This window comes from Falco rusticolus, chromosome 7 (genome assembly GCF_015220075.1).
Source record: "Falco rusticolus isolate bFalRus1 chromosome 7, bFalRus1.pri, whole genome shotgun sequence".
NCBI lineage: Eukaryota > Metazoa > Chordata > Aves > Falconiformes > Falconidae > Falco > Falco rusticolus.
In genome coordinates, this window is record NC_051193.1 from 64,444,934 (window position 1) to 64,468,297 (window position 23,364).

The 23,364-nt window shown below is 48.3% G+C and overlaps 1 protein-coding gene across 8 annotated transcripts in view; it reads left to right on the forward strand.

The window, feature by feature from the left end:
* IFT43 (intraflagellar transport 43) overlaps positions 1–23,000 on the forward strand; it is a 44,906-nt gene extending 21,906 nt beyond the window's left edge. For all 8 annotated transcript variants that reach the window (XM_037394251.1, XM_037394253.1, XM_037394255.1 and 5 more), the window contains 6 exons: positions 6,371–6,403; positions 6,910–6,956; positions 19,878–19,950; positions 21,354–21,429; positions 21,778–21,840; positions 22,662–23,000. In XM_037394251.1, coding sequence (XP_037250148.1) covers positions 6,371–6,403; positions 6,910–6,956; positions 19,878–19,950; positions 21,354–21,429; positions 21,778–21,840; positions 22,662–22,772 — 403 coding nt within the window. In that variant the 3' untranslated portion in view covers positions 22,773–23,000. The remainder of the gene's footprint in view (positions 1–6,370; positions 6,404–6,909; positions 6,957–19,877; positions 19,951–21,353; positions 21,430–21,777; positions 21,841–22,661) is intronic.
* Positions 23,001–23,364: the final 364 nt, after the last annotated feature.

Here is a 23,364-nt window from a genome sequence, read left to right on the forward strand (position 1 = left end):
TCAGAAGTGTGCCCTTCCCTTTAAATGGAAACTGAAATGCTCCTGTAACCTCAAGAACCATTTGGTGTGAGAATTGGCCCTGGTGCTTACTGGAGACCAAAGATGTGATCTCTTGGACAGAAGCCCCCGTTCTCAGGGACCGAAGATGTGTGGTGGATACCTCTAGAAACTGCAGCGCTGTTTTCCCACACAGCAGGAATTTGTATTGAGTGTTGTTGTTTTTTCTGTTGCTCAGCAGGAGCTCTGAACAGCTCTGCTGGTCAGCTCTCCACCAGTGAGTGAGTGGGGGAGCCCTGGGAACATCTATTATGGGGATGATGCAGTGAGTAGGCTGAGGTTCAGTGACCCCTGTGAACTCTCTGTCAGCTTGTTCTTTCGTGCCAGTTCCTAAAGTCCTGCTTTCCAGAGCTTTCCTCCTTTGTTGTCTCTGTTAAGAAAGCCCACGTATTAGGACGTGAGGAGAAACACCACCACTTCAGGCTAGAGAATGGTTAGTGCCTCACAAGCCCATTTTGGCTGGAGCTGGCTAGCCGCAGCACCTCAGATCCCGCTCCCAGAGTGTGCCCACTCATCCCAGCATCTTTCTTCCTCCAGTGTCATGCTCTAGGGCAGTGTGTTCAATGTGTGGTCCAGGCAGCCCAGGGAGCCTGTGAGGTATCAGAAAGTGGAGAGTAGGACCATGACAGTTTAAAAAAATATGCGTCTGCCCAAAACCCTGTTGTGGAGCTACAGATAGCCATGTGCCACAGGGCTTGGATGTGGAAGGCTGTGAGGTGACATCCAATGACAGAAATAAAGGCTCATGGTAGTCCTCGCTCTGCTGAAATCAATGGCAAAACTCGCCTTGATTTTAGGAGATGTGAAGATTGAACTCCCCGATGTAATCAAGGCAAATCTGGTTTTTCCAGGCTGCCACAGTCCAGGGAGAGAGGGAGGAAACTTAAAGTGGTCAGAGCCCAAAGGAAGGTGGTGCAATAGCTGAGAAGACACCCTGTGGTAGCGCTTTTCAGCATAGGCTGCAGTTCTGGTTTACATACATGTTTTTCTCTCCCCGTGCCTGAGCAAACAAGCAGTGACCAAGACCCACGCCTGGAGAGCCAGGAGAACTGATCACTGAGCGCTTGTGCGTCATACTGGATGTGTAACTTGGTTGTGCCTTAGGCTATCGAACAAGCTGCAACTCGTTGCTCACCACCCACTCGCTGTGGTGATGGGCACTCAAAAAATACTTGAGCAAGTGAGTACAATGTCCTTTTAATCTTCGCCCCCCCCCCCCCCTTCCTCCCTCAGGCCTAGACCTGAATTACAGTCTGTGCCCTAGAGGCAGAAGGCTTCATGTCTCACTGCGGGCTGAGCCTTGGCATGGAGGTGGGCGCGGGTTGGGCTGGGGCGCAGGGGATGGATGCCGGCCGGTGCGGGGGTTCCTGCACACACAGCCCACCTCGGCTCCCCCCTGCATCGCCCAGCTCTCTCAAAACAAAACAAAACAAAACCTCTCTCTGAAGGTCTGGACCTTCCATCTCTTTTAGCAAGAGGGCAGCTGGAGGTGGCTTTTTGGTTCCACGTGATTCATGAAGAGCAGTGGGTCGAGACATGCCAGGCAACACGGTAACAGGCGGCCGAGGCGAAATCCTCTCCCGCTGCCAGGGCCCGGCAAAACACCGAAAAGACCCTTCGGTCTCACCTAGCGGCGGTGCGCCCCCCCCGGTGCAGCCCGTGTCCCCGGGGCAGCATCCCCCCACCCCCCGGGGCAGCCGTCTCCCCGGGGAGGCAGCCCCCCGCCCGCGGCAGCCCAGTCCCCCCCGGGGCAGCCCCCCGGCAGGCTGCAGGGGTGACCGCCCGCCAGCAGCCGCCCGGCAGCGCCGCCGCCCGCCTCCCTCCCCGCCCGGCGGCGGCCCGGCCCGGGGCCGCGGTCTCGGCGGGCGGCGGGGGCCGGGCACGCGCCGCCGGGGCCGGCAGAGGGCGGCCGCGGCCCGGCAATGCTGCGGCGCCGGCGGCCCCGGTGAGCGCGGAGCAGCGCGGGCCCGGCGGCACGCAGGCCCCTCGGCGGCGGGGCAAAGCGTCCCGCAGCGGCGGCCGGGCCGGGCTCCCGGCCATCCCCCTTCCGCGGCTGCCGCCCGCCGGTGTCAGCGCAGGCACGGCTGGCCCGGCGCCTCCCGGTTCTCTCGACCGAGCCACCGGAATTGCTCCTGCCGCCCGGCCTCACGCCTCCCCGGGCACACCGGAGAGAGCCTCGGACCTTGCGCGCTGGCCACCCGGCTGTGGCTCGGTGCAAGCATGCGAGTGTGCCCAGGGCTCTCCTCGGCTCTGGGCATTGAAAGATTTCAAGGACGTTTCCCCCCATTCATCCCAGTTATGTCTCCTGCTAAAATAGGTTAACGGTGTCTAATTAACCACTGCACATTGTCATGCTGCATAAAGATAGCATCCTGGCTGTTCTCTGAGCCCTGCTACTTTATCTCCATTTAGATCTCCGTGGTAGTCCATTAAATGAGAAAGAAACAGTTTAACAGAGATGATGTCTACATTAGAACTGCCTTTCAGCCTTCAGCACAGAAGCTGCAGGCAGCTCTCAGGCAGCTCAGCTGTACCTTAGTGGGGGTGGGGGGGGAAAGCCTCGGTTTTGAGGTTAAACCCCGTCTCATTCATGTGGAGGGAGGATTCCTGCTGGCCAGAACTGAGCAAAGGCAATGCTCAAGTGCAAGATCAGGTCTATATCCTCTGTTCCAGGACACAGCTAGGAGAGAAATAGGTGTTCTGTACCAGGAGTTACGTTACATGGGGTTTGTCAGGGTCTTCTGCCCATTTTCTCAGCTATTCAACACCTTGAAATAGAGAAGGGGTCAGCAGCTGATGAAAACCAGAGGGAATATTCTGGGGTTTTGGTTATATTTGGGAGCACAGACAGCCCTGCGGTAGAAGGGAGGTTAAACAGGGCTGTCCAGGTGACAGAGTCGGTCCACGTTCTTTGGTCCTCCAGGTGCAATGGGTTTATCAGAAGAAACGAAAGAAACAAAGAAACGGAGGTATCACTGTCTTACAGACACTGGCGGTGACTGGTGCGCTGTAGGCATTTCTGAGCACTGCTCCCACGATTGTGTTGTTTTGTTTACCCTAACTTGAGCGAGTGTATCTATAGTTCATAGAGAATCGTTCATTGTAGGTGCTTGTTGCTGCCCTCCTTGGGCTGTGCCTCCTGCTACGGTGAGCAACCAAACCAGGGCAGTGCACTTCTTGTTGCTGAGACCGTAAGAAAAGGGTAGGAAATCTGTCTGTGCTGGCTTGAGTTTACAGTCTGGTTTCTTCCATGCCTGCTTTTACTCGTCACTAGAAAGCTGTTCCCGTGTGGTGAAAGAAGAGGATGCAGTGTACTCAGGCCTGATAGTCCTGAAGGATGAAAGGTTGGTCTCAGAATGTTGCAATTGGCATTGGTAAACTGAGCCCGTTCTCCATCATGCTTAAAGCAGTGTGATAACTTCATGAAGAATGCCTGCGGGGCCTCCGTAGCACCTGGAGGGCAAAGAGGCAAGCAGGTGACAGGTTCTGCAGGAGCAGTATCTCCACATATAGCTTAGCCCTCAGCTAAGCTTATGGAATGTAGGGGCTCGGAGGTAGGGCACCTTTTGAGGATCTATTTATGACTTCCATAACTGCCTTGAAGGTTTTTAACCTTCAAGGACACAAGGCAAAGTTTGTCTTTTCTCTCAGGGTCCCATTGTTAGTAGATTTAGGTATGCAATTGAGCCAAAAAAGCAAAGGATTAGTCAGGAACAAACCAAAACTATTTTGTGATTTTTTTTTTCCTGCCAGTCTGAAACAAGGAATGAAAAAATAATTTGGCATCAAACACAATGAAAGGAAGCCTTATAAAAACCAGAAGGGAAATAGTAGGTTGGTTGATATCTCCTTTACCTAATAACTCAATCATTAAGGCCACAGAGAGCATAAAATACGCAATTCCTTCCTGTGCTCCAGAAGCTTCAGACTATATTTCCAGGATAGTTCTCCACCCATGAGCTTATCAGCTGGTTTGAAATGCCAGTTTCATCAAATAATGCTATTCCAAGTCATATATTAACAAACACATCTATAAAAGGCGGCTGGAAGCAGGTGTCTCACCTAAACCAAACAACAGTCATTTCTAGCTCATGCTGTAGTGCTGCTGGTATTTAAATGCCCTGTGTCACCCATGGTACTGTGGGCATGGGAGACTTGTGTCACCCACTGCCACCTTCAGACCCTGCGGCATAGGGACTAGGGTGTTCTCGGGGCGGGGGGCTGACTGCAGGGCTTTAGCTTGCCCTGGAGAGAGGAGGGAGCTCTCTTGGTTGACCGCAGAGTGTTCTAACACACCTGCGGTCTGGGATTAAAGGAGTCGGTACTATTCTCCCCTACCGGTTTATGAATTTGTTCCCTACATTACCGTTTTTTTTCCAATATAGTGCTGCTATTTCATAATGAAGTATTTGCTTATTGCCTTGAAGAAGTCCTTTCCTAACATAGCATGGAAAAGTTGAGAAAGGTTGAGTCTCAGAAGATGAGTGAAGCAGTCTCTGCCTCTAGGACTAACATATGACTGCGTTCCCTGCGGGCCATCTGGATATCTGTCATGACAGGGAGCTCAGGAAAAAGAAACAGAAATTGCTTACAGGGATAGCAGGAGTGACCCTCTCCTGGGAAGCATAAACATGCAGAGTGTTTCACTCCTGCCTGGGGACAGGAGATGAGCAAAGATGTAAGGAGTGTGAGTACTGAGGAACAGAGTGTTATTTGGGGCTGAGCAATTATCTAGAGTAACGGAATCAAGCTAAGAAGAGGTCAGGTTGCACCTCCAGGAAAACATCTCACTGTGCAAGGCTGTGCAAAGGCTCTGAAGACAAGGTGTGGGAAACAGTTCTGTGAAGGCAGAAGGGAGGGATGAAACAGGATAAATCTTGCATCATCTTTCTATCGCTGTCTTCGCAGATTCTGAACTCTGGTAAGAGCTGGTGGAAGGCTCTCTGAAGCCATCCATCCCTTCCCTTCTTCGTACCGTCAAGGGCTTTGCACAGAAAGGGCTTTGCACTACCACTAGGGAGAAGGGTGGAGCTGGACAATTATTCCTCTCTGGAAGAGCTCTTTCCTAAATTCCCCAGCTCCATTGCAGTTCTGCCTCTTCTGATGAACAGAAGGGTGCAGATACAGTCACCTACACAGCTGCGGTTCCAGTTATAGCAGTGGACATTACTGGGCTTAGATCACTGATTCAGTGTCACGTTCAGCTTCTCACAGACTGCAAGCTCCAGGGAGAGCAATGGAGTCAAGGGGCTTTCTTCTCTTCATACCTAGACATCCTCTTGTGCCCCGCTCCTTGCTCTTAGAAGAGTAGATTATTCACAGGAGAGCTCAGTGAGGACCACAGCCTGCTAGAACAGAGAGCAGGTGAGGAGAGGCCTGTCCCATCCCATGGAAATGCTTTGAGAGGAGCAGCGCAAGGCAATGAAGCAACTTCTCTTAGATCGTGGTGTGTCCTGGGACAGGGCATGTGGTAGGGGAGAGCCCCACATATTCTTTGTCACGGCACCCTGGCTTCAAGGGAGGGGAGAATATTTATTCCCAACACATAGAGATGAAACTTCAGTCTGCAAAATGGCCAAAGCAATCAGCGAGTGATGGAGTATCTGCTAAAAAGAAACCTGGCATTTAATTAACTTTTCAAAGTGCTGGTTCAGCAACCTCCATGTTTTACATTTTGAATATTGAACAAGCGTCCCTAATCGGGACTGAATTACTTCTGGGCTTGCTGGGGTGGAGAGCAAGGGAGCTGCCATTTGTCGTTGCCTCCCCCCTGTGTTGTTATTATGAACTCCTGTTAACTCAGCCAGATCAACCCTGATTTACTGCAGCGACAGCATGTCTGACCTGAACTTGGCCAGCTCAGGTGGGGCTCCTAACCTACAAAGGCAACCAGATAATCTTTATGCATGACCAGGGGGAGGAAGGACCTGTTGATCTCTCAGGGGTAGGCAGACAAAGTATAGCATCTTCTTTACTCCTTAACGTGCTGACCTCCCTACTCAGGTAAGGCAAGCTTTACCTGCTGATGATGGCAGAAAGGATGAAAAAATACCTGAGAAGCTAAAAAAAAAAAAGAGACACTCTTACTGTGTCTGGGGATGGCTGTCTTTCTGGACCCAAATGGTTCTGCTTTGATCTGATGCGCTCAGGGACTTTTTGATACATTTTAATGGTCACTCAGAACTCTTTAAAGGTATGATGTATTATTGGACCTCGTGTAGGAACTGTTTTGCACAATAACATGATATAAGGAAAGGTGCGATTTTAATTTTCTCTAGCCTTTTCTAAGCATAAGCCTTTCTTTGTCTTGCAGGTCAGGAAGAAAGCATGCAGAAGAAGTAGAAGAGTAAGTTCCCATTGTTGCTGAGACTTCTTGCACAGCTTTTACATCTGCTCTCATGGAGAAGGGATGTGTGACTCTAAGCACCAGTGCACCAAGATTAGAACTTGGGAAGGGCGCAGAGCCTGGCATGAATTCATGTCACGTGTCCTGGGATGGGGCAAAGCTGGTCACTCTGTAGTTCCCTGGATGTGGAGTAGGGTCTGTCACTCCCATATGACAGAAAGAAGGAAAAGTAGAAAGCAGCTGCTTGCCTCCCAGACACACCCCAAGCCTGACTGTGCAGCCTAGGGGGTTGTCTCAGGTACAAGGCATCTTGCTTAAGCATCCTTAAGCTGAGTTTTCTGCTGAGTCCAACAATGAGGGATATGAAAGAAGGTCGGTCTGCAGGCTAAGCGTACTTGGGACTCTCCCCCTGACAAGCCATGAGGCTTGTGGGGAGGAAGGGGACACAACAAAATGCTTTTCTGGGCTTGCAATTGAAATTATTTTTTCCTTGTGTTTTGCTGCAGCCATCGTCTCAGACAGCAGAGCCTGGAGGCATCAGATGATGGAGGAGGTAAGGTAACACCTACTTGACTGCAAGAAGTGCCTTCATGCATGTCTGGGGGTTCATCAGTAAAGTGAGCAGAGGCGTCTTGTAAGAAATTGAAAGGAAATGAACCACCCTGGGGGTAAACAAATGGGGAGCTGCTTAAGTCTCCCCAGCTGATGAGCGAGGGAGAAAGAGCAAAGGAGATGGAGAGGAGGGTGAGGAAGCGAACCTGTAGTCTGACTCTGGCTCTTCATTAACACAGAATGATAAAGCGCCTTTGGGAGGAAGGAAAGCGTCGATGATATGGTTTTCTTTGTGATTACCTACACTGTGGAGAATAGTAGGCTGGGGCAAAAAGAGAGCTAGAAGAGCAATAAAAGGTTAAGAGCAGGGAAAGAGATCACTGCTGTCCCCTAGTTTAGGTGATAGTATGCTCTACTTAAAGCCTCTCGTGTTTTATGGTAGCATCCTTGTCTTGCTTCCATCAGGACGAGTGTATGCACCACTCTCCTGGGGTCTCTGTCATGAAGCAATTGCTAATACAAAAAATCCACTTGCCCTAACCCAAGATTGTATAGATCATAAGCTGTACATAGGCACTGGTGGGTAATCCCATCTCATCCCTGTACAGGCTGCTGTGAAGTCTACTGGACTCCTGACTTAGCACTAATTTTCTTTATAGTGTATATCACCTGCTCTTCTAGGACTGGATAAGCCAAGAGAAATCTCAGGAAAAATCCACAGTATGAATTTTGAGATGAGCACTGGAGAACTGTGGGGAGCATAGAAATTCATTAAAGTCTCTAGGAGCTAGCTCAGTTTTCAAGGGCTAAGAATTTTATACAGTCTATAAAATAAAGTTGCATCTGTAAAATATCACCAAGCATCAGAAGAATTACCAGGAGTCACAAAGGATCAGACATCAGTATGGTTAATGAGATTAAATGAAGACTTATTTGGGTCTTCCAGACAGATTAAGCATTGCAACATATGACTGCCAGAAGTGGCACCTTTATAGCATTGGCATCTTCAGAATAGACTTAATTTTCCCCCTGGGAAGTTTCCTGGGCTTCTTAAATTTCAGCGTATGTCACTGAGGCTGATAGTCTGTTCTGAACAGCTCTTTGACTGTTTGCATACATGCTGTCCTTCTTGTTGAACCCTGGTCTTGTACTCAGAGTATAATAACTGTCTTTGCTAACCAGGCATAAAAATGCTTGCCACATGTTTGCAGTGCGTGACTTTTAATGGTCCAAGACCTTGGGTAATAAATACAGAATAGAATTGATGCAGAATGTGGTATGAAGATATGGCAAGTCCTGATACACTTCACTTATTTATCTGTGCCTAGCCTGTGGTTAACAGTTGACTTTGGATTGTTTGCAAAGCAGAGTTCAGCTTTGGATTACATCTATGTGTTGGAAGAAAGATCCCACTGATCTGATTATGGTTCCTACCCAGGCAGTTTCTGGTACAGTCAAATATACGGGGTTGTGGATCTGATTTGCATGTGGAAAATCTCTGAATGGATCAGTGCATTGCATGCTTGTGGTCTTATTTCTACAGAGAGATTCAGCAAGCTCTTCTGGGAGAGGAGTGTTCCATATGGGCTCAGCAACTGCAGTGAAGAAAGGTGACATATAAACAGACTCCAGAACCTGAATAAAATTGCTTTTTTGAATAAGCAGAGACACAAAAAACTGCCCAGTGTGGAAGGCAGGGAGCAGCATGCTGTGACTGTGCAGTAAGTTGAGCTGTATCAGCCTCCCCTTCACACAGAACTGCACTTGAGCTTGTATCCTTAAGTGTAGCAGTGAAGCTCAGATTTTAAACATACAAAAATCAAGACATTGGTGTATGGATCCCTAAGGATGGGTCACGGTTATTTTGTGCTGCATAATGTGTTAGCTTGTGCACCTTAATATGAACAGGCGCAGTTGTGTAATGATTGCTGCTGTCAACCAATACATTTGGATCGCTTTCCTTTAACCTATTAGAAAGCTGAGCTGTACCATTCCATTAACATTGTTTGTCCGCCATCCAACCTTTTCATTAGAAGAATGAAGGACAAAACAATATGCCCTTAAAAAGGTGTTCTTGTGTATTTGAAATGTGCTCAGTTATGATCATTTATACATCACTAACACCCCGAGGCTCAGAATTTGGAGTCCATTGGAGAAAGTGTTAAAAAAGCATAGGGCCTGGAGAGAGCCCGGTTTGGCATATGGAGAATGAAGGGAAGGGTGTATGTCCAAGTGGAGACTTTGGGGCTTGATGTGCCTCTTAGTTTCAGAAATAAAAGTAGAATTCTCTCGCTGCTCCTAGCCGTTCACCCTGTGCATGAAATAGCATCTGATTCCCCATCTCCATGGGAGTTTGGGAGAGAAGGAGGTTGCTTCTCGGGCTGCGTGGAAAGACTGAGGTAATATGAGAGATTGTAAGTGGGCAGATCAGACCGGGACATGCATGGAACTATCTGGAATTTTAGCCATTCCTTACAGTTGCACAGGGAAACCCAGAAGGTGCAAGTCATCCATACTGTGCAATACAAACCACTGAAATACTAGCAGTGAAGTACCTTGGCTCAGATCATGCTCAGAATTCATTTTCTCTCATCTATATTTCTTCTTCATCAAGGCTAGTCCAGGACAAGAGAGTCACTTTAAAGAGGAGCCAGTTTTGAGTTACAGGAAAGCAAAGACCTGCGTTTGACTGAAAGCACTGTTTGCTCCTGTAAAGCTTCAGGCTGGAAAGACCGTTTTAAAAAAGTGCAATGTCTCTCCAGAAATAAATAGCTCTGGGGTGTCTAGGTGATGGATATCGGGGTTTCCTACAGCACCTGCTGAGAGCTTGGTCCCCATCCTCCTGAACACACACCGGTACCTGCTAGTACAGAGGCACAGCAGATGGGTAATGCACCTCTGCCAGGTGGGTGTGTGTCCAGCTGAACCTTGTCGCGGGGGCACCCAGTCCCTCTGCGTGGTGGGAAGCCTGCTTTAGCAGGATTTAATGCATCACAGCTTGAGGAATAATAAACCTTCACAAGCAACACAAAAGTGTTTAATTCCTAAAGGACAGACCTGGTTGAGTCACTTTTGGCCAGGGGCAATTGGGGGCTTAATGTTGTGTATGTAGCAATCTGGGCAATCTGAGAGAGAGGAGTTTAAGGGTAATTGCTCAATTTTCTGTCCATGTCAACAGGGGAACTGGGCGGCAGTGACTGAGCTCTGTATGGCAGGGAGACGTGTATGAGATGGGAGACGTGAGACTATTGGTAGAATTTTAAAAGTGCTATCTGCAGAGCACTGCTTCCTTTTCTGTAGCAGCCAAGAGCTTCTCCCAAGTGCAAACGATTCTTTGCCGTGTGGTGGGAGGGAAGATAGAAAAACCAACTTCACGTTGAAGGGCTTTCCCCTCCCTTTGCTTCTTTCTCCACGGGGGCGGTAGAGTCTCTGCTTCAGCCTTGGGTGTTTCATTTGGCTTTACTCTCTGGTGTGCAGCTACAAAGGGCTGTTTCCTGTTGGGGTGAGAAATGCTGGCACCCTCCTTGCTCCACACCCCACCCCCCAACGTCCCCCCATCAGCAAACTGCTTTGTCACTTTGGCTAAAGGTTTCTTTGTTGTTCCTTTCTGGCTCACCAATTCTGCACTGTTGAGCTGCACAACCTCAGGTGCCTGTCTCCTCACTACATTGCCCTTGGATTTTTCCCCTCCGCACTCTATGGGGGCTTGTTAACTAACGTTGTCGTCTCTCTCCCAGCTGTCTTCCCCCATGGACTGTTGTCCCACCTGCAGGAGTCCTTTCCCTCTTTCTCTCTGTTACCCTTGGAATGTGTAGCTCCTAGAACAGGGCTTTTCTTGGAGGATTGGGATGTGATGTGTGATCCTCTGTCTGCTGGAACAACGGCTTGTTATTTTAAACCAGATAGTGTGTGTGAATGGGACAGTTGATTGAAATGAAAGCCTGACTATGCTACACAGACAACCCAAACCTGACCTGCAGGTGAGGAAAGCTGCCAGGAGACAGTCACTAGATCTGTGCCCTCAAGGCAAACCCCCTTCCTGCCTGCTGGGAAGCCTGCTCAAGGAAGGAGAGCTGACGATTAGACCTCTCTATACAAATGTCAAACCTCTAGAAGGACTTCTTACCCTTCTGGAGTGTGCCAGCAGCTCCTTTGCATTTGAACAGCATGGGATTCCAGGCTGTGTGCACAACAGAGGAGGAAGTGGGCATGTGCCACAGTCCCCACATCATTCTGAGTACACCGTGTCTGTCTTGTCTGTTAAGTGGGAAACAGCCCTCACAGGATATTTGGCACCTGGAATTCACAGCCATAAAATATCAAACACCTCTTGAGCTGCGTGCTAATAAACACCAATGATAAAATTGCTCCAAACCGAGCTGAGAATAGAATGCAGTGTGGGTTGTTGTTGGCTCTGTCATTCCCAATAAAGTTTGCCAGTTGTTTCCCCGGTGAGCTGCTGCTCTTACAGAGCACACCAAGTGCTGGTAGATTCCAGGTCTGAGCTGCAAGGACAGCTGCATTGGCTGAGCATGAGGGTAAGAGAGGGGGGGAGTTTGCAGGAACAGTCAGGGATATGGCCAGCGGATGCTTCGTAGGCTCAGGAGGCAGTGGTGGAGTGGTTTGGGGAGAGCTAAATGGTCACAAAGTTCTGAGCGTCAGTGGAGACAGAGTGAAAAACATGGTGTTTTGGAAGTGGCTGAAGAGAGGGGCCTGGGACAGGGAGTGACAGTGTCTGCTGAGTTTCTGGGATTCTGCACTGTGACACTGTGTGTGGCTCTGTCAGCACCCCACAGTCCTCCCCTTGGCTGCTCCCCTAACGCGCTACCCCGAGTCTCTGTGCAAAGTCAACGAAGGGCAGACTCTGCCCAGCCTGATGGTTTCCACTGAGCTGTTGGTCCAGACCAGTTTGAACTCCTCCAGTGACTGCTGGCATTGTGATCTAGAGCCTCTGGTGTTCAAGGAGAGCTCCATCCTGACAGCCACAGTGGGCAGGGGGGAGCAGGGAGTATGTCCCAAGGGGTATGTCTGAAGCCCTGTTTGAAGCAGCAGACCACTAGCCAAGGGGCAGTGGGCAGGTTAATTGAAAGGGAGCACATGCAGCTTCTTGGGGGCTGCAAATGGTGGTCTGGGTAAGCACCTTCCATCACTAAATTTCGTGATATGGTAGATACACAGTCATATTGGGTCTGTGATTGCTGAGTCCATAAGTGTAGTTGACGGACTAGGTTTACCTAAAATACCCTTTAAGAAAAAGCTCTTGAAAGATGATTACAGAATTGAGACACCATCATTTAAAACTGCCTGAGGCAAACTCCTTTGAAAATTGCAGCAGTGGAGGGACAGAGAGAGAACCGCGTAGCCCTTGATTGTAGTGTCGTTCCCTCAGGAGCCGTCCCCCCTCCCCCTCAGTTTCTCATCTGATATGAGAGAGAGCAGCAGTAAGATTCTTCATCTGTCTTATGAAAATCCGATTCTGAGTGGCTCTGATCAAACCCGTCTGGCTGTCAGCAGCGCTGGCCTTGTGTGGAGGGAGGGAGGCTTCTGAGGAGTTGCTGGATGTGGAAGTGTCATGGGTGCTGCCGATCAAAGAGGCATTTTTTAATAAATATATATAAGAAAAAATAAAAAACCTAAGGATTTAGCATAAAAGAAATGTAGTTTGTCTTGTTTTTCCAGTGTAACATGAAGAGGATGAAATAGAATCAGACACGCCTGCTCCCGAACATACTTCCACAGGAGCATCCTGAGAAGCTGCTTTCCCTGCCACAGTAATGCTCTAATGCAAAATCACTCACTTCAGCATTGTTGAGGAGGGTTTTGTGTTTCTGAGTTCACCAGACCCTCCCTGGGCACCTCATGCCTTCTCATCTGCTGCCCCACCACCTTCTGAGTGTGTTTCAGCAGGGGAGTACTGCAAAGGAACAGGGAACAGCCTTTGAAAAACGGAAAACAGATGTTACTGAAAAGGAGGGCAGGCACGGTGCTCTGTCAGCGGGCTGCTGGCAAGGCTAGGAGGTGTGTTACCACTCTTAAATGCTGATAACCTCAGGAGTATGGTGGATTCCAGGTCCTGAGGCTGGCCTCCAGTCTCTCCAGTCTTCTGCTGCTGGTGAACAAACCTATGCATTAAGAGATTCCTCATCCTTAAAGCCACCAGTGTCTGCTCTTACTTCTTGCACGCTACAAAGCCATGGATTACTGCCTGTTGGAGCCCTGCACTGAGCCCCGCAACTCACCTGACAGGGCTGTTCTGTGCCCTGTCTGTGCTCACACTTCCCAGGGGCTGAAACTGGGCAGGGGCTTTGTGTCAGCAGCAGCCTTGGGAAGGAACAAATATGCCTGATGCCCGTCCCCAGCAAGCTCTCAGGTGAGGAAGAAGCCATGCCACGCCAAGCACTCTGTGAAAGCACAACGCTATCGAAGCAAATAGTGTGTCGTGGACCAGGCAGCCTCCCAGCCAGCCATCTACCTAGCTGACAGTATCATCAGAGCTTGGTGGCTGAAGAAAAAACTGTTTTGTCTGATGCAAGGCAAATGCATAGTCTTTTAAGGCAAGGCTAGAGGGTCAGCACTGAACCTGCTGCGTGGCCTCCCCTAGGTGCTGTGAATCCTCTGGCTCACTGAGTGACTTTTCCGAGCAGCTTGGCCGGGTTATGCTGTTACCATTCCCTTCTCAAATGGGTGATTTGGGATGTGGGACACTCGGGTTATCTTTTGCTTGTCTCAGCTTTTAAGGCAGTGCCCTAGTAGCTGTGGTACTGCCTGCTTTTCACTCTGCTGTTTTCATCTCCCTGCCGGCTGATCAGGCAGGTACGCTGTTCCATATTGGCCGACTAGTAGGGCAATTTCAGTCAGGGAAAGGCATCCCTATGAAATTAATGTCCAAGCATCCAAAGAAGTGTTCTCTATCCTCTCCATTTGCCTGCTGCTCTCCTGAGAAATCTTCCAAGAGGCTTCAAGCTTGTTTGTGTGTTCAGCAGAAGCTGTCTGTGTCCCTTGTTCCTTATGTTTTTTTGAAGATTTTTTTTGCCTGTTGCTTTCCACTTTTTTCTTTTCTTTTTTTTTTTAATTCTCCATTTTTCCACTTAGAGAGAAAAATTATTTATTGCATTGAGATGCGCTAATTAAAGCCATTTTCTGGTATTTGGTTACTGAAGTGTTTGATGTCTCTCTGACAAGACCATGAAATGCACGGAGTGTCCACAGGGACAGAATTTGCTGAACACGGTGCTTTGTAAATGAGGGGACACAGTGTCGCAGCAGCTCATGAATATGAAACGCCCATGATGCTACCTCAGTGGACTTGGGAACACAGATGAATCCTGTCATGTGCTAAATGAGACCAATTTCTTTCACTTAACTTCATCTTCAATCAGACCTTCTTCCATTTGCCTGTTTAAAATTCCCCAAACGTGATGCAGAAGGTAACAGCATTCAGTAAAACAAAGTTTTGCAGCAGCAGAAATACTGTAATTATTTCAGTTTTACATTTTATGAGCAAGCAACTTAAATGAAAGTTGGTTTCATTCTGATGCCTGTTTAGTGGCAGGGGACCACCTGCTCCAGATGCTGCTACCATCTCTGCGTTCGCTGGATATGGTGGTGTGTGGACAGGGAGGGCAGCACGGGCGCCACGGCAAGAGTGTCCATTCAGAACCGGCCTTGGAAATGCTCACCCAGTGGGGGGAAACAAATCAGGCTATGTGAGATGGAGTCATTTTTTTGGGTATCAGGTGTTGGCTCAGGAGACTTCAAAGCAGCTCAGGGAGAAAGTGGCAACCACAGTGCTGACTAACTGCAAGCCTGACCTGGGACGTGGTTTCTAGGTCCAGCTCTGGCACTTATTTATTGCCTGACCTTGAACAGATTCTGTCTGTCCCGACTTAGGTGCTGTCTTGTGTCTAACAGAACAGCTCTTTGGGGCTAGGACCAGGTCTTACTGTGAGCTTACAGGATTGTAGGGGACCCAGCCTGCAGGTGTTGCTACTAAACCAAAAATCAGCTCTGTGTGGGAGGGGAATTGCAACTCACCGGTTTGCTGGAGCAGCTGGGTATTAAGGTGGTGCAGGTTCCCCCACCTCCTGTTTGTTGCTTTCTGTGGTTGTCTTCCTCAGCTGTCAGTAAGTTATTTGCTAAGAGGCAAAAAAGGTGATTGTTACTGCATGTGCTCTAATATGAACGCGTAAAAGCCTTCCTTTGATTTTGACTTAAAAAGCTGTTGTTCCTTGCTTATGGTTTGGCTACCTGCATGGGTCACCCTCAGTCTTCCCTCTTCATCTTTTTCTTCCTATCATCCACACGCTTCTGCTTTATGCTGTTGGTGTCTTGCCATAACTTAGCTATGAAGCTAGCTCAGTCCAGGTATTGTAATAAAAATGCTACCCTTATATGTCGGGACTTAGATGTTCTGAGACCATCAGTTTGGTGCAGTGTAACTCCCCTGTTAGTCAACGTTTGGTACTGGTGTCTCCTCCTACCCCACTGTAAGTTCCGCATGGATACCCTCATTTTGGTTTCATTCTTTGTTCACTCTGTTCACCATCATCTGGGAGATGGAGGGGGGTTTGCATTTGTCATCTAGCATTTGGTGCTCACTCATCGTTCCACATCTCTGCCATGAGCAGTTTCTAAAGCCAACATCTTGTTTCTTTATGGGCTGAGAAATCCATGAGGAAAGGTTTTGTGTTACTTTGTTCCCAGTCATTTTGAGCCATAAAGAGAATCCTTATCTATTTTTTATACCTGTTTTAAGGTCACTGCAGGCACTGAGTTTTTGTGTTGCCCTCTCCATCTTCTCTTGCATACACTCATTTCTTCTGTTTGTAAAATGCTACCTGATGTGTCTACCTATTCTCCCCTCCCTTCAGCTGAAATGAATGCAGGGTATTCCCAAATGCTCATTTTTAGGAGCGCTCACCCCGGGAATGTTATCTCCCATATGAAATAGAGACTCAGAGGAGTTCTGTCTGGGGGAGACTGGTTGAGGGAGGTGACATAGGTCACAGCACTTTGCAGCACAGCGTTCAGAGGCCAGCTGGGAGACCAGGGTTGGTAAGATGGTTTGTACTCAATTTGATCCCCTTTTAAATACTTTTTACCAGTAACTCAACTTTTATTTTAATGTATCTTACTGTTAGTATCACAGCAGTTTGTTCTGATTTCAAAGTCTGCAGGAAAGGATGTGGAAGTGGGAGAAGAACAGCTGAAGCTGTAAGATTTTCACGTTGCTTCTGAGATTTGCCTCCAGTTTTGATTAAAATTTGTTGATTTTAAAGACAATATGGAAGCTGCACTCTCCTCCAAAATGCAGCTGAGTTAGGCAACATCCACCACTATCCGCCCCCCCTATAACTAGGCTGCAGAGAATAATTTTTTGTTTCCAGGTTTTGAAGCTACCCCTTGTTCTCAGCTGCAAAAAAAATTCTTTTTGCGAGGCACAGGCCATTTGTTCACTTCATTGCAGTGACCTGGTACCTGTGAAGGGTTTTCCTTTTGCACACAGGCGGCTCCTTAGCGTGTAGGTACACTGTGCAGTCATTTCTAAGGTTTACCTACATGGGCACTAAATTCAGGCATGAGAGCTTGGACAGTGAAGTATGTGTCAAGATTCTGCGCCAGAAACACAAGCTTATGGAAAATGATCTGACACCCCTGCACTGAACAGGAGGGAAAAAATGTGGGTCACAGAGCAAAGCACACAGGGTGTGGGATTGTAATGTAACCTTGTCGTTGGAAAAAGCTGCAGTGTGAGACTGGGAGGATGTGGTCATGTGAACATTTCTGCATGTACTAATGTTATACATAAGTAGTATCACTGCAGGTAACAGGAATATTAAAAGTAGAGCATACGCCTACGCTCTTGCAGGACAATAGCCTGTGTGCTTCTTCCCCCTGCAGCTGACACAGTGCCGTGACTTGGCTGCATTACCAGAGCTTGCTGGAATGAAAAGATGTGAGTCCTAAGAAAAGCAACAAAAACAATTAGGGGGCTGGAGACTGACTGAGGGGAAGGGCCGGGACCTTGGTGATAAAGTGAGAACTGAGACACTTTGCAAACTGTACAGGGAGAGAAGGGAGAGGGACTGTGGAGAGGTGGCACCATGGGAATTGGCAGAGGGAAGAGGAAGCTGAGTAACAAGTGAAATAAAGACCCAAATAGTTTAGGGCTGATTTGCCACTGGCAGCAGTTAGCCTGGGGAGCAGGTATTTTCTTATAATTTGTGACGTTTTTGTTCTGTCAGTCTCTGACAGTCCTAAAGGGTATTGCTTCTGCCTAGAAATGGACAAATCATCCACGCTTTGCAGTAAGGAAATCATGCACTGGCCTTTGTTGGTGGGGCTGGCAGGAGCCCCCAGAGTGTTTCCAGCTCTTCTGTCTGAAATACTTTCAAAGTGTCTATAAAATATCAGAGCCTTCAATTTCTTCTGGAAAGAATTTATACGTGATTGCCTGGATTTTGCTAATACAGAGTAGAGGTAGCACGTGGCAAGGGGTTTGGGAGTCTCTCCACATAATTCAATGGCAATGAGATAAAATCATCACTGGAGAATCCAGGAGTCTTTGGGAACTTGCAAAATGGAAGGGACATTACTGATCCGAGCCCTAAATTTACAGTTTTTTCTACTGCAAAAAGAGATCAACAAAAGCAAGAGGGAACTGGGAGGAGGAGACCCCAGAAATAGCTGCCAGAACAAGCAGTGAGTGAAGAAATTCAGTTTGATGCAAACACCTTCCACATTTCTGCTGTCAAGAGAGGATAAAGTTATGACCTTCTCCTGCTGCAGGGAATGCTGCTCCACGGGTGAAGGCAGCTCTGTTCCCAGGTAGTTCTTCATTTAGTTGTGTTTGCTGAGCAACATTCATGGTCCCCTGCTGAAAAGGATAAATTAGCTCAGGAGAGTTTAGACTGTTCCTCATTCCCGTGCCCATTTGCCTGGACTTAGGAGGGCACCTCTGCCCCGTGCTTCATTCCTCCCCTTGGACCTGTCTCACCTCTCTGTTCCCTCTTTGGTCTTTGTTGCTTATACACAGGGACTTTCTCCCACATTATCCCTGAGCAGGTTTTACCGTCTGCCTCCGCAGGTCGCACTGTCTGTCCATGGAGATGCTTTTGTCCCCTAATTGCATTTTCCTACAAGTTTTACCAGGAGCCAGGAGCCCCTGCAGGGAAAAGCCAGTGGGACAGCAGCTTCTACTGTGTGTTGTCCCTACAAGCTGAGGGGGCAGAGCTGTGCCCCAGATGCCCAGTGACACGCCAGTGAGGCATTTCTTGCACATGCCTCCGTCTGGGGGCCTGTGGCCTGTTGCTGCATTTTCCCTTTTAAATGTCTTTGGGAAGTTTGCTGTGGTTGGAGAGCGGCTCCGCAGGCACCTGCTCCATGGGCGGCTGGGGAGCTGGGGGCACAGCTCTGCCGAGGCCGGCCAAGCTGTCACTGCCTTCCACCGCGGCCAGGCTCTCGTGGCAGCCCCGTCCCCTTCAGCCTTCCGCCAGGCAGCCAATTAGCGAGAAATCCCACTGTGTGGCCGGCTCCAAACGGCCACCGCGCCACGGCCTGGGCTGACCCGTGCCCTGGCGCAGCTGGGCGAGGGCTGCCCCTCACCCACGGCCGGCGTGCCCGAGCTGGGGGGGACGCGCTGGGCGTGCGGCGGGCAAGGGCAGCCGAGAGCCGGCCAAGCTCTTGACAGGTGGCAGGACAAGGGGCTTTTCAGGAAGACCCTGCCCTGAGCATCATAGGTAGGAACGTCTCTCCAGCTCCTGAATATTCATCTCAGCCTGGGCTGCAAAACGGGACGAAGCCAGGCCCAGCTGCCAGGCCCAGCCGCCTGCTGCCATCCAGCAGTAGCATGGCCGCGCTGCCGACGGAGCAGCCTTCTCGCTCCAGCAGCAAGGGCGCCAGCTCTGCCCACACACTGTACAAGTGAAACCTCTTCCCAGAGCTGAACTGCCAGCAAATCCGTGGTCTGAGGGCTCGGGGTCTCTGGGGAGCCTTTGTGGCCTTGAGTCTTTAAAGCAGCTCTGTACTCTGCAAGCAGGTATAACCTGTCCTTGCTTTGTGCCTCCAGTTACTTTCCCTTCTCTTCCTCGCTCCTTTTTTGCTCTCTCCATCTCTGTTTACAGTGCTATATCAAATCAAAAAGCATGCAGTGCTGTCAGAGCCTTGCTCCTTTAGCAGGATTCAGTGTACACCCAGTCCTTCCTCCTCTCCTCCATTCTTTTGTCTCTAGCATCCTTTTTAGGTGGAATAGCCATAGTCCTTATGAAGAGAATATGCTGGGAATGACCCAGACATCAGCCATTCCAGGGTCACCCTGGAAATCACAAAAAGCTTTATGACATTACAACTAGGTGCGTCTTCCCTAGTCTTTGTATCAGCCAGACCACCAAGCAATTCCCTCCTCAGCTATCAGGAAGGTCATGGGCTTCTGCACAGCCCGAGACCCCACCAGCAGCTCCTTCAACATGTAGTTTGAAGTGGCTTCTCTCAGTTTCTGCCCCACATTTCATTTCAAACAGTCAAGGCAACTGGCAGCTGAGCTAAGCAAATGATAACACGTCTTGTAAGAAGCAAATTCTTGCCAGTCTTAGAATGATTGCAGGTAGGCAGCAGCGTTTAGCGCAGCTGGCTTCTTTCAGCTTCAAGGTTGTGTTGAAGTGCATGGTCCGTGGCCTGTGGGGTCCTTCCCAGCCCAGAGCTGCTCCTCTTGCAAGGTTTCTTTTTGACCCCAAGCTTCAAAGCTTTATTGTCTTGTTCTCATATTAAACAATATTTTTTTAATCATTGCTAAATAACTCTCTTGTGTTTTCCTCTAATAAAAAAACAGGCTGTTTCATATCTGTGAAGCAAGGGAACCTTTTGTCTCTTGTGAGAGGAGCGCACAACGCTCTCCACTTACTGCTGCTGCTTTCTTTTGTTGCAGACATTCCCGTGATCCCTGACTTGGAGGAAGTCCAGGAGGAAGATCTGGCCATGCAAGTGGCAGCTCCCCCCAGGTAAGAGAACTGCCAGGTGCTCTTGAGGCTCTCATCAGCAGTGTGAAATGGCTGGTGAAATTAAACTCCATGTTATCTCATGCTCTCTGGATGTCAGCAGCGGTGCCATTCAGCAGGATTTGGTGCTGTGCATTGTGGCAGCAGGGCTCCAAGCTGAACAGTGCAAACTTCGTGTTTCCTGTTACACAGAGAAAGCAATTACTGCGTATTTTCTCTCTCTATAAAACCCCTACATTAGACTAATACATTTGGTGTTGCAAAATCAAACTCTCATAAGTGAGGAACTGCTTGATTTAAGGCTGCCTGTAAAACCGCAGATGCCTCCAGTACACTTGTGTTATCACACACGCTTTCATTATGCATGGTTGTAAGGCTGCTTTGCCCTCCACAGGATATCCAGAAGGATATTCAAGTGCCTAGTTAATTTGCAAAGTACAATCCTGTTGTTTGAAGGTGTTATCAGGGTAGTCTTGGGGTTAGCTTAAGGGAGACCAGCAGGTTTTCAAAAACGAAAGTTTTTGGGGTTTTATCTTAAACGTATCAAGAAAGTCTTCTTTCCTCTGTTGGGCTTATTGACAAGATCACAGACTGGGATTTGTGTTGGCCCTTATCTGGGGAGGTGGGATATTTTACTCCTGACCACAGATGCCTCTCTCACAAGTATGGAGTAGTTATTGTAATTAAATAGCTGTTAACAAAAATTTAAAGTGTCATTTCTTAGTAGATTTAAAATTGCTTTGTTTCTCACCAGTGTTCATTTCTTTATTTCCTCTTTTTTATAATCCCATCTGTACCTCCTGTGTCCATAGTCTCCCTGCAACAGAAAAGACAAGTGATTTTCATGGACAAACACAAAACAGAAATTAAATTAATGTAGGTCTTTTCTATAGTATTGCATCACCTATGAAGGGGAGTGTGGCACAACAGTATTTTACCCACTACACTGTGTTTCTTTTTGAAGGCTACATTTTAAGAAATTGTATTGGATAGCTGTGGCTCGGACATGGAAATCACCAAGTCCCTACTGTTCTGTAGCTTGTACGGTGGGGGCTTAGCTACGGCACTGGGGCTGTTTGAACATTCACTACGTTCCTGTTTTCTTCCTGGCCCTTGTGGCTAGTCTGTGGCTCTTCTCTCTGCCATGCTGGCTTCTCCGAGGGAGTCTGTGGTTGCTCCACATCTTATTTTTACGCACACGCACAACCTGGCACGCAAATTTGTCGGTGCCTGTTCATTTGCTGAATGAGATGTGCTTCTGTCCAGGGACGTCCATCTCAAAGAGTCCACATGGGTGATGTGGACACTCAAGATAGGTGTCACCAGACTACTGTTCATGCCACCCTTCTCCTTAGATGTGCTTCCACGCTTACCCAGGCTTGTATGTTGACCCTTTCTGGTTGCAGTGTGCAGGTGAACCGGGTGCTGACCTACCATGACCTGGACAAAGATCTAATGAAGTATGCTGCCTTTCAAACTCTGGTAAGTAGATATGGCTATGGGGTGACCGATGTGACTCCTTCTCCTTCCAAGCTCCAGTCATCCTCCGCAGGGATACTCAGATGCATAAAATGCATGGCCCTATCATACAAACAATTTGCAACGTGCCTGCTAATCTGTTCCTCTGTGCAGTGTGGCTTTCTTGCTTGTTTGTGTCTGTAAATACTGTGAGTATGGTGTCTGCTGCTCAGATGAGGCTCCTGCTGTTGTCCTGGACAAAGTGTATCTCCTTTATAAGGCAAATGTGCCTATTTCTAGCAAGACCTACCTGGTGAAATGATGGTGTCCACTTTCTCGCTGTCTGTAAGACTTGTGACTGTGTGTTCATAGGATGGAGAGATTGACCTGAAGCTTCTCACCAAAGTTTTGGCTCCAGAGCATGAACTACGAGAGGTGAGTCTGTCTTTTGTGGGAACACCAACAAGGCAAAAGTTTCTTATGTGTCTCAGACTGCACTTGGAAAGTAAGCCTTTTGTCAGTGGGGCAGAGGAGAGAGGTGAGGAGGTAGTTTGTCCAAGCTGATGGAGGTTTGACTTCCCCAGCAGATTATTTTAAAGATTTGTAGGGCTTTCTCTGTGTGGTGTTACGGCATCACTATGATTGGCCCCCTTCAGCATGAAAGAGCTAGTAAGGAAAATGTGAAGGATCTAGCGCTGTCACAGATCCCTGCAGAAACAGTGCTCTGTTACGTATTAGCTTTTGGTAGCCACCATGAGCTCCAGGTGGTTCTACAGGATGGTACAGAGGGACAAAGGCAGAAAGCATTTGGGGTTTGGGCAGGGGCATGTTTTAAAGCAGGACAGAACAGTCTCAATACAACTGGGCAGGCAAGAGGTCAGGACTTGCAGCAAAGGATTTCTGCAGCTCAGAACTGCAGATGCTTCAGCAGAAGTGAAGAAAGGTGGAATGTTTTTATGGCTCCTCTGTACACCATGCTTGGGAGTATCTAAGATTAACAGGTATCAAAAACTGTGTCCTTTATGGAATTTTGGAACATGAATAATTCTGTCAACATCTTGAAATTGTAGCAGGGATTCACATTTCATTCTGGCTAGGATTCCTGTCCTAGCCAACTGGATCTGGGGCTTCCCTGGCTGGGGAAGTTGCGATTTAATTTCTGTCTTTGCTGTTCATCTTGAATATTTGGCATCATTCAGAGACCTTTGGGTGTCACCAGTAATGTTTCAGCATGTTTGTCTTTTTCCTCTTGGTAGGATGATGTCAGCTGGGATTGGGACCATCTCTTCACAGAGGTGTCCTCAGAACTAGTGACTGAGTGGGACCTGGGACAATCTGAGAGAGAGGAGCACCTCAGTCTGCACTAGAGCACTGGCACACCAGACATCTTATACATGCATCCCCTGTAAATAGTTTAGCACTTTGCTGTTTGCTTGTTTGTATTTGAGAATTTTTTTAGACATGAAAATAAATAGGACCTTGCTTCATAGGAAAAGTGACTCTGGAGAAGTTTTTGGTATTTTGTAATAATAATTGTTTTCTCAAAAGAGATTAAGAATTCTAAACACAATAAAGTATTTACTTACGAATAGTCACTTCCACCTCACTAGCATCTTTACAGATAACTGCAATGGTTGATCTTTCCTTTGCCAAAATGCAGCCTTTCTGGAGTGAACTGTCTTACAATGGAGTGTGGTTTTCAGCGATGGCTATCAGAGAAGCTTATGCTGCTACAATTTGTTTGCCTAGGACATCAAGATATTACCTACATTGCCCTCACAACAGATGCCGTGAGTCGTCAGGATATCCATTTTACATTTCATCCAGCAGCCTCCAGCCACCCCCTGCTAGTTTAACCTCGCTCCTGGAACATTACCTCTGTATTGACTCAGAGGAAGCAGCATCACCTATTAAACTGCCAACACCACTTCTTACAGCATCTCTTTTCTCCCTTGAGGT